This window comes from Apium graveolens, chromosome 2, assembly GCF_009905375.1.
Source record: "Apium graveolens cultivar Ventura chromosome 2, ASM990537v1, whole genome shotgun sequence".
Classification (NCBI taxonomy): domain Eukaryota; kingdom Viridiplantae; phylum Streptophyta; class Magnoliopsida; order Apiales; family Apiaceae; genus Apium; species Apium graveolens.
This window is the reverse complement of record NC_133648.1, coordinates 315,314,269-315,330,079: the sequence shown is the minus strand read 5'-3', so window position 1 is coordinate 315,330,079 and position 15,811 is coordinate 315,314,269. Positions and strand designations below refer to the sequence as shown.

Genomic DNA, 15,811 nt, shown 5'->3' with positions numbered 1-15,811 from the left:
ATAGACGTTTAGGATGAGTCCTCACAATCGTTCCTTCGCCCTTGCTGTCTTTTTCATATTTTCAGTATATATATATATATATATATATATATATATATATATTATAAACATGGACGCGTCCTCAAGATCTTCTTCCTTCTTTTTTCAGCTGGAGGACGCGTCATCTTCATCACCTTTCCATCCATTCAAAGTTCTCAACAAACGCCTCGGGATTTACTCCCCTCATTCCATCTCTTCCAAACATGAGCTCCCTGAATTTCATAGGACGGGATCCTTCCTTGAAGCAGAAAGACGCGTCTTTGAATCTCTCAAATCAAAGACATCAATCATGTCAGACTCCAGTTTTGACTCTATGGATCATGTCCCTATAAGCTCCAGAATGGGAAAGGGAAAATCAAAACACAAAAGAACTCCAATCCTCAATTCAAGGACGGCCATTGAAGATTGGACTGATGATGAAATCACCCCTTTCTCCAGTAAATCACACAAACAAAAAACCATCCCAAACGAGGGCGCGTCTCCTGTTCAGGACGCGTCACCTTCCCAAGGCGCACCCTCGCCTCATAGCGAGGGGGATTTTGAACAAAGGGCTCCTGATCCCGAGAAATATCTCATTTCTCCTCAAAAATCTGACACTCCACTCGAACATTGGGAACCAGAAGACGTGGAACTTGATTTTGATTGGAAGGAGTTCAAGAACCTTCCTAAGACAGAGAAGAATGTCTGGCGGAAAAAAGAGAATAAGATAGCATATGTTGGCATGATTCCACAGCCACAGAATTGGAGATTGGATGGAACATAAAATACTACGACATGGAGGAGATATGGGCGCGTCCTCTCAGGATGATGAGGCCCCATATCTTTAATGTAGAAGACCTGAGGATTCCAAGGATGGTCCTAACTCCAAAACTCATCTCTCTAGGTATGGGCGCGCCCTTACACCCATACATCAAGAAGATCCTGAGATGGTATGATGTAGCCCCTGTACAACTATCTCATAACTCTTACAAACTTGATTGGGCTTTGTACATGATGTATCATAACCTCGGAATGGACGCGCCCTCCATGAAGGAATTCAGCTATTTCTATAGTATCAGGAAATCTATCCCTGGCTACCATTTCCTTGTTGTCAATAAATGGTTGAACAACAAAGGGTTCAATGAAGACAAGATTAGCCACGAACGAGACTGGAAGGAACCATTCTTCTATATATATGATGTCAAAAGGGCTCGCGTTCGTTTTAACCTTGAGACAAGTAAGTGTTTAAATAAAGGGTGTGTCCTCACTTTAGGACGCGTTTTACTTAATTTTCTTATTTATTCTGACTTTGACATCTTTGCCTTTCTTTTGGACAAACGAACCCAAAAAGAGCTAACGGGAAAGAGAAAAAAGAGAGCAGAGAAGGTGCTGAAATATGCTGAAAAGCATTTCAACCTCAAGGATATGATTACTGAGGAAAACTTGAAGAAAATAGGAGCTTTGTCCCCACGAGTGGGCTCTATTTGCAAGTTTCGAGATTTTTATAACGGTAAACCCGTTCTCACTGCTTCTGAGAAGGCCAAAGGGCTCAATGCCGCAGAAATTGTCCAACTGGACATTAGTAGACAGGTGGACTTAGAGCAAGGTAAAGAGCATTAGGGATAGGACGCGTCATGCACATACGACGCGTCATGCATATGTTTACCTTCTCCTTACACATAATCCTTAACTTAACCTGATATATAAATATTTTCCCACATCCGTGTTTTCATCTTGGGTGCGCCTTAATACCAGGGCGCGTCTTCTTATAATATTTATGACTGATGCCATTAGCATGTCACTTATATTTTCCTCATAGTCCACGTTACAATCAGTGTCCTTGGATAGGGCGCGTCGTATATTTTGGAAGCGTCATCGTTGCTTTGTTTATACATGCATTCTTCATACATTTTACTTGACATATCTTCATGCATTTACATGTCTTATAACCTGCTTTTGACGCGTCTTGCTATTAGGACGCATCCTCTTATCTCGATGTATCCATGATTGACACTTTTTATCATGTTCGTGTCACAGATATGACTTCTCTACCCAAGGGGTTTGCCATTGGGGCCACCAAGAAACTGAGAGCCAGGAAGCAGGCTCCTATGAAGTCTAATCCAAAGGTTAAGAATCCTACTCCTGCTGTGACTCCTTCCCATCCACCAAAAATCATTGACACTACGGTGTTGGACATCCCCGAGAAGGAGGACACGCCCTCAAAGCGTCAGAAAGTAGTGCCAGATGAGCAATCCTTCTTTTTCCAATATTTGGGCGCCTCCTCAACTGGTGACTTCACTAAAGATGAAGTTCGACGCTGGACTTTCAGGACAGAGGAGCAAACAGAACAAGCCATGGTAAGGGCTGCAGCCGCGCTCCACCTGCATGCTAGGCAAAGTGCCAACATGGCTGCTAGGCTCAGGGCGCACCTTGCCGTTCCTGATACTGCCAAAAGCCAAGCTGAAGACAAGATTAAATCCTTAGAAAAGTACATCAATTTGCTCGCCCAAGAAAAAGATACCGAGATAAAGCGCCTGCAGGAGGACAGTACGCGTCTTGAGGGTGAGAAAGTGGTGCTGGAAGGCAATGTCACCTCTATCGAGAAGGCTATGGAGGATGTAATCTCTCTGAATTCCACAATGCAGCTGGAGCTTGACACTCTGAACGATGACAGACTGCATGGATGGAAGGAGAAGAAGAAGCTGGTATATCAGAATGGTTTTGCAGCCGGGTTCGAAAAGTGGTGTTCTGGGTTCATAGCCAATGACCCAGAATACACCTTTTCTAAGTTTGATGAAGACACCCAGAAGTGGGTAAATGACTTTAGAATCAGGGCCGCAGACTCCATCAGAAACAAGAGAATTATCCTTGGCCTGGAAGAAGATGACGCGTCCCCAGCACCTTCTCCACTTCAGACTCAGCCTCCTCCTCCAGACAACCAGGACAAGTCCCAGGACGCGCCTCCTGCTTAGGGTGTGTCTTATGTTTACTCATGCAGCTTTATCTAAACTACTTTAAGGGTGCGGGCCCCTTGAAGCCTTGCAAATTATAATGGTTATCTTTGAACTCTGTTTGCTTGCACTTTTTATGATATTTCTCTTTAATTACCTTTATGCATATCTTTTACTTTCTTAATCTTGCTTTGTCATAAATATGGGCGCGTCCTATGATGAGGACGCGTCGCCTTTGAAATCTTGTTATTATTCTATCTACTATCACATGTCAAGTAGATGTCCTTAATGGGCGCGTCCTCTTTAGTTGGACGCGTCCTTGTTTGTTTTGTTTTTGAATTATCTGGATAGTATATTCTTAATGAGCGTGATATCATGCTGCACTTGTGTATTTAGATAAGGCACAAAGCATGAGGGGCGCGTCCTGGTGTCTTGGCGGGTCTACCCTTTGTTTCAAAAGATATTTTTAAATTTTCAGACTGGACGCGTCCTTCTTGAAGACACGTTCAAGTTTCTAGTTATGGAGTGCCAAAATTAGAGCACAAAATTAAAGAAGCATCAGCCATGATTAGTTGGGCGCGTCCTTAGTCACAAGACGCGTCTTAGTTCCATTTTTACTTGAGTTTTGTTGTTCCCTTTATCTATCATTGCTTCTACCAATATATGTATAGAACTACTCATCAGGGCGCGTTCTGTGGCTAGGACGCATCATACGAACAAGCAAATCAAAAAAGTAAATAACCTTTGGAAAATTTCAAAGTTTTTATTAATAATGCGCTCTGGTATCAAAAAGTGCACCAGTCCCACGGCTACTATGCTCTGTGGGGAATTTATTTGAAAAAATGATCCTTCAACCAGTTCCAAGGTAAGTAGTACATGCACTACCCCCCCCCCCTAGGCTAGGAGGAATTTTATTGCTTCTAGCCTATAATCTGGGCACAACCCTAAGGATATAATAATAAAAAAGTTATGTAAGGGGCCAAAGCCGCGCCTTACTGATAATACTTTCGGAGATGCTCCGCATTCCATGTTCGCGGAACCAGCTTTCCTTCCATATCCTCCAATTGATAAGTGTCTTTCCACAAGATTGCTTTTATCTTGTACGGTCCTTCCCAATTAGCTTCAAACACTCTATGATGGGGTTTCTTTGTATTTGGCATCACCTTCCTGAGCACCAAATCTCCTACCTTCAGCAGCTGTCCCTTTACCTTCTTGTTATAGTACCTTGCAGTACGTTGTTGATATGCCGCAAGCCTCAGCTGGGAATTTTGCCTCGTTTCTTCCAAAAGATCCAAATAAAGCCTTTGATTAACCTCTGCAACTTCCTCCGTGTAACGATCTCTGCGAAGCGATCTTGAACCAACTTCCACAGGGACCATAGTTTCATAACTATAGGTCAGCATAAACGGAGTTTCTCCCGTAGTAGATCATGGGGTGGTGTTGTAGGACCACATCACTTTTAGGAGTTCTTCAGGCTAATTCCCTTTGCGCTCCTCCAGTTTGGTCTTGAGGGTATGCTTTATTATTTTATTCACAACCTTTGTCTGCCCATTGCTTTGAGGATGATAAACCGCTACAAACTCCTTCTTGATTTTAAGATCCTCACATAACTGTCGCAACTCCTTGCTGTCAAAATGCTTTTCGTTGTCAGACACAAGTTTGTAAGGGATTCCAAATCTGCACACGATGGAGTTGAAGAAGAAATCTCTGATTTTCTTTGCGGTGATAGTTTCCAATGGCATAAATTCTGCCCACTTAGTAAAGTAATCAACCGCAACCACTGCATACTTGACATCGCTTTAGCCTGGGGCAGTTCTCCGATATGATCAATTCCCCACATGGCAAATGGCCACGGGCTTACCATAGATGTCAAGAGCGTCGCTAGCATAGATGAGTAGTTTGTAAAGCGCTTGCAGCGATCGCATGCTCAAACGAATTTCGCAGCATCTTCCTTCATCATAGGCCAATAATATCCTTGGCGTAAAACATTCATTGCCAACGAGTTACCCCCCGAGTGATTACCACAAATTCCTTCATGCACCTCCCTTAGTATATAATTTCCTTCTTCTTCATCGACACATCTGAGCAGCGGTTGATTGAAGCCCCTCTTGTACAGAACTTCATCGTACACCACATACCTTGCAGCCTGATAATGGAGTCGACGAGCCTTGAACTTATCCTCGGGGAGTGTTCCCTTGTGAATGTAGGCAAGAATAGGCGACATCCACGTTTCCTTAGGAGCCTCATCCATTTGCATCGTCTCCAACTCTGGGATGCTAGGAATCTCCTGGATCTCTATGGGTATAGATCCTAACAACACAGCCTCCTACTGTGATCCCATTTTTGCCGGCACATCCGCATTGTTGTTCTTCTTCTGCGGTACACATTCTAACCTAACCACTTTAAACTTTTCAATCAGGCGCTGCGTGCATCTCAAATACAATTCTGTTCACGGTCCTCGAGCTTGAAACCCCCCATTCACCTGGTTTACCACTAACTCCGAATCGCTACTCGCAATTAGGTTTCGCACTCCCATTTCCAAGGCGATCTTTAGGAGATTAATCAACGCTTCATACTCCGCATCATTATTCGTTGCATAAAATTTGAAGTGAACTGCACTCATCAGATGATGGCCTTCTGGAGACACAAGTACTATGCCCGCACCTGCTCCCCCATTGTTAACTGCCCCATCCACATACAAAATCCACCAGGGATGTGGGAACTCTTCTAAAGATTCCTCATTATGAAGGGGTTGAATCACTACCAAAGCCTTATCATCAACCACAGAATCAAATTCCAACAAGAAATCGGCTAAGGCTTGTCCTTTAATTGTTGTACGGGGCATATATTCCAAGTCAAACTGTCCCAACTCCACAGCCCATTTCAACAGTCACCCGGATGATTCTGGTTTGTGAAGGACTTGCCGCAGCGGATATGTTGTGCGGACTTCAATTCTATGGGCTTGAAAGTATGGCCGTAACTTCCTTGATGCAAGGATCAAGGCATAAACCAGCTTCTCCATGTTTGTGTAGCGGGTTTCAGCATCGTGCAATCGCTTGCTCACGTAATATACTGGTGACTGTTACCCGTCCTCTTCTCTTACCAGCACAGTGCTGATTGAATACTCAGAACCTGCAAGGTACAGTATTAGAGATTCTCCATCTAATGGTTTTGACAGCATGGGAGGGTTTCCCAGTTGTTCCTTGATCCTCCTAAAAGCCTCCTCACATTCTGGTGTCCACACGAAGTCTTTCCCCGCCAATTTAATTGCCTTGAAGAATTCCTTGCATCTGTCGGACGATTTAAAAACAAATCGATTCAACGCGACGATCCTCCCAGTTAAGCTTTGCACTTGTTTCACATTGGTGGGTGATTTCATATCTAGCACTGCCTTGATCTTTGCGGGGTTGTATTCAATCCCCCTATGGTTGACGATGAATCCAAGAAACTTGCCCGACTCTACGCCGAATACGCACTTTTGTGGATTCAACTTCATGCGAAACCTCCTCAGAATGTTAAACATTTCCATTAAGTGCTTGATATGGTCATTTGCCTCCTTGTATTTTACCAACATATCGTCCACATATACCTCCATGGTTCTCTCAATCTGGTTTTTGAACATCATGTTCACCAATCGCTGGTAGGTTGCACCAGCGCTGATCAATCCAAATGCATTCCTATGTAGTAGTATAGCCCCTAATCAGTGATGAAGGATGTATGCTCCTGATCGGGACCTTACGTGGGAATTTGATTGTAACCGGAGTAGGCATCCATAAAGCTCAATAAGGCATGCCCTGCTATCGCGTCAATCAACTGATTAATTTGTGGAAGCGGAAAGCTGTCCTTCGGGCAAGCCTTATTGAGATCTGTGAAATCTACACATGTCCTCTACTTCCCATTCGGCTTTCTTACGAGTACCGGGTTCGCGAGCCACTCGGGGTAATAAGATTCTTTGATCAACCCCACTTCCAGTAATCGGTCCACCTCTTTCTTTAATGCTACCGCCCTCTCCCCGCTCACCGAGAAATGTTTTTGTCGTATGCCCGTGCAATTAGGGAAGATATTCAACCGATGACATATTACCCCTGAGTCAATCCCCACCATGTCTGAATGACTTCATGCGAAGACATTGAGATTTTTAATCAAAAAATGGGTAAGTATTCCCCTCATTTCATCACTCAGCTGAGATCCCACTCTCAAAACCTTGCTTGGGTCATCTTTGTCGACCGGAACTGGTATTGTATCTTCGGTCGGCCCTGTTTTCTCGATGGGCGTAGGGATCCTGGGATCCGGATCAAAGTCAAAGTCTCGGGGGTCCTCGACCTCCATTCTTGCATCCGAGGGCGTGTCCCCATGCGGGGGGCATCTACCTCAGGACAGGGCATAATTTTGTGTAATGCAGGTGCGGAGGGCGCGTCCTCGTTTGGAGGAGCATCAACCTCAATTCCATTTTCACTCTTCAAGGGCGCGTCATCTTTTTGAGGAGCATCCACCTTGAGGCTACATTCGAGACTTTGTAAAATCTCACTTCTTCCTTCCAACTTTTCTCTATTAATCCTTTTTGCATGATTTCTCCTATATGGTTCACCACAACTTCCTCCACACTACGGATCCTCGAAACATTCCCCAACGTCAAAACATGGGTCTCAGTATCATGAGTTTCTTCTTCCTCGGGGCCTTTCACAAAATAATGGGCGTGAACCTCTCCACTTGTCTTTGTCTGAATGTCCTCCGCGTCCTCAAACGGAAGACCTTTTCCCTCGTACATTCTCCTGCAAAATTCTTTAACAGCCTTGTGATAGCAGTCGCGCGACTCGTATTGCGACCCTCTCAGACTGCCCACTCCGTTAGGTGTTGGGAACTTTATCATCAAGTGATATATCGAGGTTATCACCCTGAATGCCCGCAACCAAGGCCTGCCCACCAACACGTTGTGCGCGGAGTCCTGATCCCGCACTTTGAAGTCTATCATTTGAGTGACAGACAGAGCTCATTCCCCAAGTGTGACGGGAAGTCTAACCGAACCCATAACTCTCACCGCCTCCCCAGTAAAGCCATAGATGTGTGCATCTTCAAAATACATGTCGCTATCCGGGAAACCCAATTTTTTGTACGTGCTGTAATACAGGATGTTAGCAGAGCTCCCATTGTCCAGGAAGACCCGATGCACGTTCATTTCCCCAATAAGCATAGTTATTACCAGAGCATCGTTATGAGGATGATGCACCCATCTTGACTCTCTTTCCCTGAATGTAATATCAGCAGATTCCCCTTTGAATATTTTTGGAGGTCTATCTTCCAAGCTATGAATGTTGGTGAGTGGTGGGTGTCGTGCCTCTCTTGCATTCCTTTCCAATGCTCGATTGCTATTACCAATAAACGGATGTCCTCCGAAGATTGCCTGAATACTTCCAGCCCTTTGGAACTTAACCTCCGCCGTCTTTTCGACATCCTCTGCCTGTGTGGGATGCCTTTCATCTCTCCACTTGTCATCATTTCCTCTACGCCACTTCACCTTATCAATCCACTCTCCCAGATATCTAGCCTTGATCAATTCTTCAATTTCATCTTTTAGGTGACGACACTCATGGGTGTCGTGGACGGTGGACTCATGAAATGAAGTCAAACGGTATGGTTTCTTGAAAATTCCTCTGTCCTTATTCACCTCAAAGATATGATCAATGGATGCTGCCAGCGGAGTGTAATTGTTTACCCTCTTTTCATAGTTTGACGGTGGACTCCATTCTCTCCGCGTGTTCACGGTGTTCACCCTATTAGGGCTTCAGGCATTCCGCCGGTAATCTGGACTCACGGATCTATCTCTCCTCTTAGCCCGCCCCTTGGAGTTGTGAGTATTATCATTTTTCTTTGTTTCAGCAAGCCATTGTTCAATCGCTTTAAAGGATTCCGCCTGCACAGGTACATCAGCTAACGACACAGGGTCCTTTCCTTGCAGGTGTTTCCAGAAATCCGTTCCCACGCGCAGACCAGCTATGAGAAGTATTTTCAGCGTCTCATCAGTTGCGCCTCTCACCAGAGTAGACTCTGCATTGAACCTTTTGAAGTATGAGGTCAAGCTTTCCCCTTCCTTTTGTTTCACGTTGGCCAGCGTGGTAACAGGTGGCGTATACTTCACTACTGCCTGGAACTGGGTTAGAAACAAGGTTTTCATCTGTTCCCAAGATGTAATCACCCCTGGACCAAGTTTTTGGAACCATTGTTGAGCACCTTCTCTAAAGGTGGCATCCAGGAGACGACATCGTGCCAAGTCGGGTACCTGATATACATCCATCTCAATGTTGAAACATCCCAAGAATTCCACGGGGCGGAGTTTCCATTGAAACACAAGTCATTAGTTGTGTTCCTGTATCATGTGGGCAGCTGTACTTCCCTCACAACAGCAGAAAATGGGGAAGGGGCTTGCGCAGTTGCTGTCACCCTACCTCCTTCAAGATGGTTGAACAACCTCTTAAGATCATTCACATTAAACGTCCCTACTCCAGGAATGGTTTGAACGTTGAGTTGTTGGGGTTGCTCCGCAACTTGTTGTTGTTCCCCTTGATTACCCCCGGGTGTACCGGTGGATCTCGCTGCTCCTCGCCTGAGGCTGCGGCTGTGGCATGTTACCATCTTGATTTTGAACATTCCCCCGCACGCGAGGTTCCTCCTGACCGCGTCGCGGTATTTCCTCATTGTTCTGCAACCTTTCTTAACTTCGCACGCCGTCCCGGTCATGAAGACACATCCTGGACCCATTACCCGTAACACTGTGGGAAGCTACAGGGATAATGATAGGAGCTCCTTCAATGGAGGGCGCGCCATCTCTCCTACCATTATTGGGTGTCCTTCCATATTGGTATCCCATCCTTCCTCGTCCATTCCTTTGATAGTCTCGGTAATAATTTCCCGAACCTTCCTCGCGGAGGGGCACGCTCGTGCTCGCGATGCCGCACCCTATCATCCCTTTGGTATGTAGGGGCACACGTGTTGTGTCACGGGGCCTAGCTTCTCCAGCATTTCCTTCCTTTTGCCACTCTACCAGCATCATTCTCAAATCGTCATCCTCCAACCTTATGCCAAGCCTTCTTTTTAAGGTTGAAAAATCTCTTCTTCACCTTAATTCTGAGTATTTTTCGCACAACGATGCTCGTCCATCGTACACCCAGACCTATGGGGGTGTGGCACAACCTGATTGATAAGACGAGGCCTTTCTCTACTGTCCGTGTCCTCATCGACAAGCTCCACAATAGGTTCTACATCATCATAATATTCCAAGCATCGCGGAGTGATTCGTGAATTTTCTCCGCTGGCCTGAGCATCTCCTTCAACTACGGGCGCCTTCCCCACAGCGTGACCGTGACGGGGAAAACGATGACCCCTCCTTGTCCTGCGACGCTCCACCGTATTCAGCCTTGAGTGAAACCTATTAAGAGTATCCCCCATGCGGTACAACTGCTCCAAGATATCAGCATTGCTGATGAGAACTGGAGGTGTCCCTCCCACACCCGGAGCTCTCGGTGGATCTGTCATGTTTCTAGGCACGTAGGGTTCATGGCGAGTGTAGCCTCCCTCGCCTTCTCTTTCAGATCTGTTGTCACTTCCATCATAAGAACTTTCATCATGATTGTAAGGCATCTTTTCCTCCCAAGATTACGATCTTAATCAGCACCCCTCCTTCTAGCGCCAATTTGTTGACGGAGGAATCTGGTAACAATAAAGATTGAGGTTTCTCGCCGGAATTAAGATCTATGACGGTGGTTCTTCGCCGGAAAATCAAGCGGTAGGTGGTTTATTTTAGGCTGAGATTGATCAGAGTAAGTGGTGGCTCCTTTTCAGCTCTCAACTTCTTACCCCTCTCAATGTGCCTACGTACCCTTTATATAGGGATCAAGCCTAACGTAGTTCTTGGGGAACAAGAAATCTAAAGGGCTTAGACTTCTTATTCCTAGGCCCGGTAGAAGCCCAACCAGAATCCATCTTCTGCTAGCTTTAGGAATGTCCAACTATGAGGCCCAACCGCGAAGGCCCAAGGCTCGTCCGTAATCGTAGGACTTCACGGATAATGCTTCTCCCTGCTTAAGGATTACACTCCGCTACAACTATCTCCCTTGATTTACGGACGCAGGTAAAGCCACGGTTCATCCCAAATGCCGGACGCGTCCCTGTCCCCCGAATGAGGATAACCCACCAGATAACAGGACAGGTGATCCCAAGCTCTTGGGTGCAAAGTGCAGGATGACTCCAAAGTTCTCCAACGAGGACAACCGTCGAATACAAGAACAGAGTTCCCAAAGCATACACCAATGTTAACCCCGCATCCCCAACGAGGACACTCGTTGAATACAGAAGGAGGCCTTCAATCATCAGGCATACCCCTGGAGGCCTTCAAGCTTTTCACGGACATCCCCCTCCTTGACCGTCTCAAGGAGGGAATTCTTCAAAGAGTACCTGCAACAAATACGTTAGTAAAAATAATCTCCACTGCTCCGCCCCATGCATGCTTTGTCTTCAGCTTACCTTTGAGAATGCATTCACCACACATAGGACGCATCCAAAGATATTGGGCGCTTTCTGTACTTTATGAAGTCCCACATTTTCCTCTAGCAAATACCCCTCATGACATTCCACAAACAAAGGACGCGTCCTAACCTTTGTAAAAGCTTATACGACAATCCATCAACACAAGACGCGTCCTACATCCTAGACACGTACTCCACACTTCTTTGCCACAGAACCATTCCTAAGCAAGCAACCTCAACATGGTTGACGCGTCCTAGGCATCAGGGACGCGCCTAGATGCCCTTCTTTACAACGCAACACCGATTTTGACTTTAATTATCCCGCGTTTGACCTGAGTCAAACCAATGCCAAATTTTGGGTATAACATATATTATAATAGACGAAACATTAAAAGTTTAGTAGTCGGTCGGTCGGTACTTGCTGAAATTACTTAATTACCCTTACTTAATTGTTCTAATTCTAAATATTGGGTCGATCAATTCTAATTCAAATTAATATTGAAGTCAACCTCCTTTATTACTTTACCAATTTCAATTCTATTTTATATCGAACTCTAAATCATTATAAGTTATATTAAATTCAACTTTTTCTACCAATTTAAATTTTAATTCTTATCGAGTTCTATATCATTCTAATTTGTTACTTCGGGCTAAATTAAATTTAAACAAACTAAATATAATTCCTAAGACTTGGTTGATATATAACGTGACTCGGGTTAAGATAAAATAATAATACTATCAATATTCCTAAAAAGATTATACTAATGAATTTGGATAAACAAAATAATATATTTTATTTATCCAGGATAAAAAAATATATTATACAATTTATTCAGACTAGCACAAAAGTAAAATAAAAATACAATTCGACCAACAAAAGACATATACATTAATTATTCAGTCTAAAACAAAATTATCTTATTGATTCAGAATTTAAAAATAAAATAAAATAAAACTAAAAATAATTAGTTTAATTTGGTCAGTATATTGGGCATCGACCTAAAATAAAATAATATAAATCACTGATCCGAGATAAATCAAATTAATATCAGATCAAGTATAATTCGTATCATATTCATGTGAAATAAAAAATCAAATTTTATTTAAAACATATTTTTTTTAAATACACTTAGAATTTTCAATAAAACTATATCATTAAATCGGTAATATTACCTTTTTCAAATATCTTTTATAGAGTTATAGTTAATCGATTAAGTTATTATCATGCTAAAATAATAGTTTTTTTAAGGTACCAACATAATGAAGACATTATATTTTTAACCACAATAAAATAATAATTTCATTATAATAATATTTTCCCTCTTACCAATGTTATCACTTTAAATAAGTTTAAATGTTTTAAAAAGTTATGAACATATATGTTTACTTATATAATTATCATGAAGTCATATCATTTAAAATTTTAAATGAACAAAATTAAGAATTGAATTAAAGTTTTTTTTAATTATGTAGTATTTAAAAAAAAATTGTGCATTCCGTGTATCGTACATGTTTTAAGTTAATTTTAAAATAAGAGTAAATTGAGAAAATTTAACCAAAACCAAACCAATACCAATCCCAAGCACGAAAAGAGATAAATTTTTGATTAAATGATGACTTACCCATTAAGGAAAAAAAAAGATAAGGTTACTTAACCATTAAGAAAAAACAAGATAAAATGGTTTGAGTTGTCATTTCAAATTCTCATATTTGTACTAATATTTGAATATTTTGAATTTCAAATGAAATCCAAATTCAAATTCTTTTACTTATCCAAACATGTTATTTGATCAAATCTAGAATTTCAAATGAAATCCAAGTTACCAAACGGGCACCTAGAGTGTTTTAATTTTATCAATGTCCGTAGACAACCCAAACTCCTGTTAAAATTTTGATACGAGTTCAACACCATGCAATTCTAAAATATAAATTTATCCAGAAGCTTCGGTTAAACTAGAATTAATTAATGTCTCAATTTTGTTCTTTAAAAAGAAGGAATGTGTAAAATATTTTTTACAACACCAACTTTTTGAACATTATAATAATTTTTAACAGGAATCTCAGCAGAACCGCAGCTATACGTCATATTTGTGAAAGAAAACGTGTGGATTTTTGCTAACAAGTCACCGCCTATGTACATAATTTCATATTCATCTCAATACACAACCCCTAAGTTAGGTTAGGGCCTATAAATACCGGTGCTTAAATCGAACTTGTAATTCTAATTCTAATACACAAATACAAATCACACATGAGAGCATAGATTATTCATTTTCTGTTAAAACAACAAAAACAAAATGTCCACAGATATTCTACATCCCCAAAATTGCATCCCCAAAGAAACCCTAATTTCACCTCAATCCAGATCTCGTACTAACCCTAACCCTAATTCAACGCGGTCTCGGCGGCGCAAACGAAGCCAATCAAACATCACGGAAAATAATAACCGTCGATCTTCGAGGAACTCTGAAGATCGGACGGTGGAAAATAGATCTGGTAATAAGAAACTTGTTATGGGAGAAGTGAAGATTTTGAAAAGAGGCGAAAAATTGGAAGATGTGAAACTAGGGTTTCGAGATGAGGAAGAGGTGTTGTCTTCCACGGATCGGTTAGGACCCGACCCGGATATTGTGATGGAGCAAATTAGGGTTTTTAATGATTTGTATGCTGGTTCTCAATCGATGTTGGCGTCTCCTCCGCCTAGCGCTGTTCCGTTTCCGGCTTTTTTCGCAAAGAAAGAAGAGAGGGTTGATGAGGCTACTAGTGATCTGAGGAGATTGTTGCGGCTCTAGACATGGTTCGAGTGAATTGTTTGTCGCTTTTTGCTCAAATTAAACTTCCTTTATCTTTTCAAGTGGAAGTTTTGAGTGAAAAGCAACAAAACTTATATCGGATTGGGTGGGAACTTAAAATGGGAGATTACCAACTAGTTTTCGTATCATATGTGGTTGTTTCAATTGGTGTAAAATGGGAGATTACCAACTAGTTTTCGTATCGGTAATATTTATATGTGGTTGTTTCAATTGGTGTCTAGGTATTGTGATTCAAGGTCTATGTTCTAGTGGAAGGCGAATAAATTGGATAGGTTGAAGATTAAGTTTGGTACTTAAGTTATGTCGTAATAGAAGTTGTTAGTGTTGGCATAGTTATGTGTATGGTCATGAATCTTGGTATTGTGTTTCTGAGCTCCATGTTTGGGAGCAATACAGTTTCTATATAGTTTGAAGGTTTCTTATGTAATGAAATTTAACGTCCTAATAAAAGTATCTAGTTTCTGTTCATATTAGATTGGTTTGTTATGTATTATGCTTTGAATTGAGAATCATGAATTTCAATTTTGTCGGAGAAGAAACATCTCCAATTGTTTCAGGTTTAGTGATAAGCTGTTATGGAAGAAGGCTCTTTTAATAAGCTTAATTTGATAATTTGATAAGATCTGTTATGCCCAAATGAAGAAGAGCTTCTGGCCATTTTAACAAGGGGAAAGGTGTTCTACTAGAAATAGATCAGAGAGCTCTTGTTCCGGTTCACGCCTTTGAGGAATCAGAGAGCTATTGTCTAGTCTAGTTCTAGTCATTTTCCCAATGGCTGTCTAGTCTCATTCTAGTCATTTTCCCAATGGCTGATATGATATGAGAACTGGACATCATTACCATTGTCCCGATGGGGAACGTCTTGGCGACGAAAAGGAAAACAATTTTGAAGGAAGCTTGACTTTACCCGCAAGAGTGGTCAGGGAGAGATGGGACGAGAAGCAATGGCCCATATCATAGGCATAGTTTCGATTTTCCGAATCAAAAGATTATCGTGAATTTGAGATTTACCTATTATGAAGATCACAGGTTATGCCTTGAATTAGGTTGTTACTTGGTAACTACGATATTTTAAAAGGCAGATCAGAGGTAGGAATAAGTATCACAATTTGGCAGAACGCTGTACTTCTTGATCGTTGCCAAACTTGAGACCTGTCAGCAACACAGTCATGTAACACAGTCATGTGGAAAGATTTCTCTTTAAACCATCCAAACAAGTGAGATCTAATGATCTATGACTCTTGGACCTTGGAGACAACAATAAAGAGACCCCAACCAGTTGCTACCAAGATTTAGCAACCTTTTCATAGTTGAAACTTGAAACTGTTTATTGAAGAATCAAGAACGTTTATACTTGGGCTGGAATGACAGAATCACCAACCAGTTGCTACCAAGATTTATCAACCTTTTCGTAGTTGAAACTTGAAACTGTTTATTGAAGAATCAAGAACTTTTATGCTTGGGCTGGAATTACAGAATTTATTACGGTGCAAGGAAAACAGCTAATACC

At 42.1% G+C, this 15,811-nt stretch overlaps 3 protein-coding genes across 3 annotated transcripts; all 3 read right to left on the bottom strand.

The window, feature by feature from the left end:
* Window positions 1-3,961: 3,961 nt before the first annotated feature.
* Window positions 3,962-4,348, bottom strand: LOC141704072 (uncharacterized). Its single transcript, XM_074507407.1, has one exon. The coding sequence runs from the start codon at window positions 4,346-4,348 to the stop codon at window positions 3,962-3,964; it is 387 nt and encodes a 128-aa protein (XP_074363508.1).
* A 548-nt stretch (window positions 4,349-4,896) lies between these two features.
* LOC141704059 (uncharacterized) lies at window positions 4,897-5,226 on the bottom strand. The gene has a single exon (XM_074507402.1). It carries the CDS (start codon window positions 5,224-5,226, stop codon window positions 4,897-4,899), a length of 330 nt encoding a protein of 109 aa, XP_074363503.1.
* A 2,733-nt stretch (window positions 5,227-7,959) lies between these two features.
* LOC141704042 (uncharacterized) lies at window positions 7,960-9,725 on the bottom strand. Its single transcript, XM_074507393.1, has 3 exons — window positions 9,357-9,725; window positions 8,782-9,246; window positions 7,960-8,685 (listed from the first exon to the last, which is right to left on the bottom strand). Exons 1-3 carry the CDS (start codon window positions 9,723-9,725, stop codon window positions 7,960-7,962), a joined length of 1,560 nt encoding a protein of 519 aa, XP_074363494.1.
* Window positions 9,726-15,811: the final 6,086 nt, after the last annotated feature.

What these genes read in the sequence shown, in the direction of transcription:
- LOC141704072 (XM_074507407.1), bottom strand. Translation starts at nt 4,348, where the DNA reads ATGGTCCCTGTGGAAGTTGGTTCAAGATCGCTTCGCAGAGATCGTTAC.
- LOC141704059 (XM_074507402.1), bottom strand. Translation starts at nt 5,226, where the DNA reads ATGCAAATGGATGAGGCTCCTAAGGAAACGTGGATGTCGCCTATTCTT.
- LOC141704042 (XM_074507393.1), bottom strand. Translation starts at nt 9,725, where the DNA reads ATGGGTCCAGGATGTGTCTTCATGACCGGGACGGCGTGCGAAGTTAAG. An exon ending in TTTCTGCTGTTGTGAGGGAA is followed by an intron (nt 9,247 to 9,356) that starts GTACAGCTGCCC and finishes GATGTATATCAG; the next exon opens with GTACCCGACTTGGCACGATG. An exon ending in CTAAGAGGAGAGATAGATCC is followed by an intron (nt 8,686 to 8,781) that starts GTGAGTCCAGAT and finishes AACTATGAAAAG; the next exon opens with AGGGTAAACAATTACACTCC.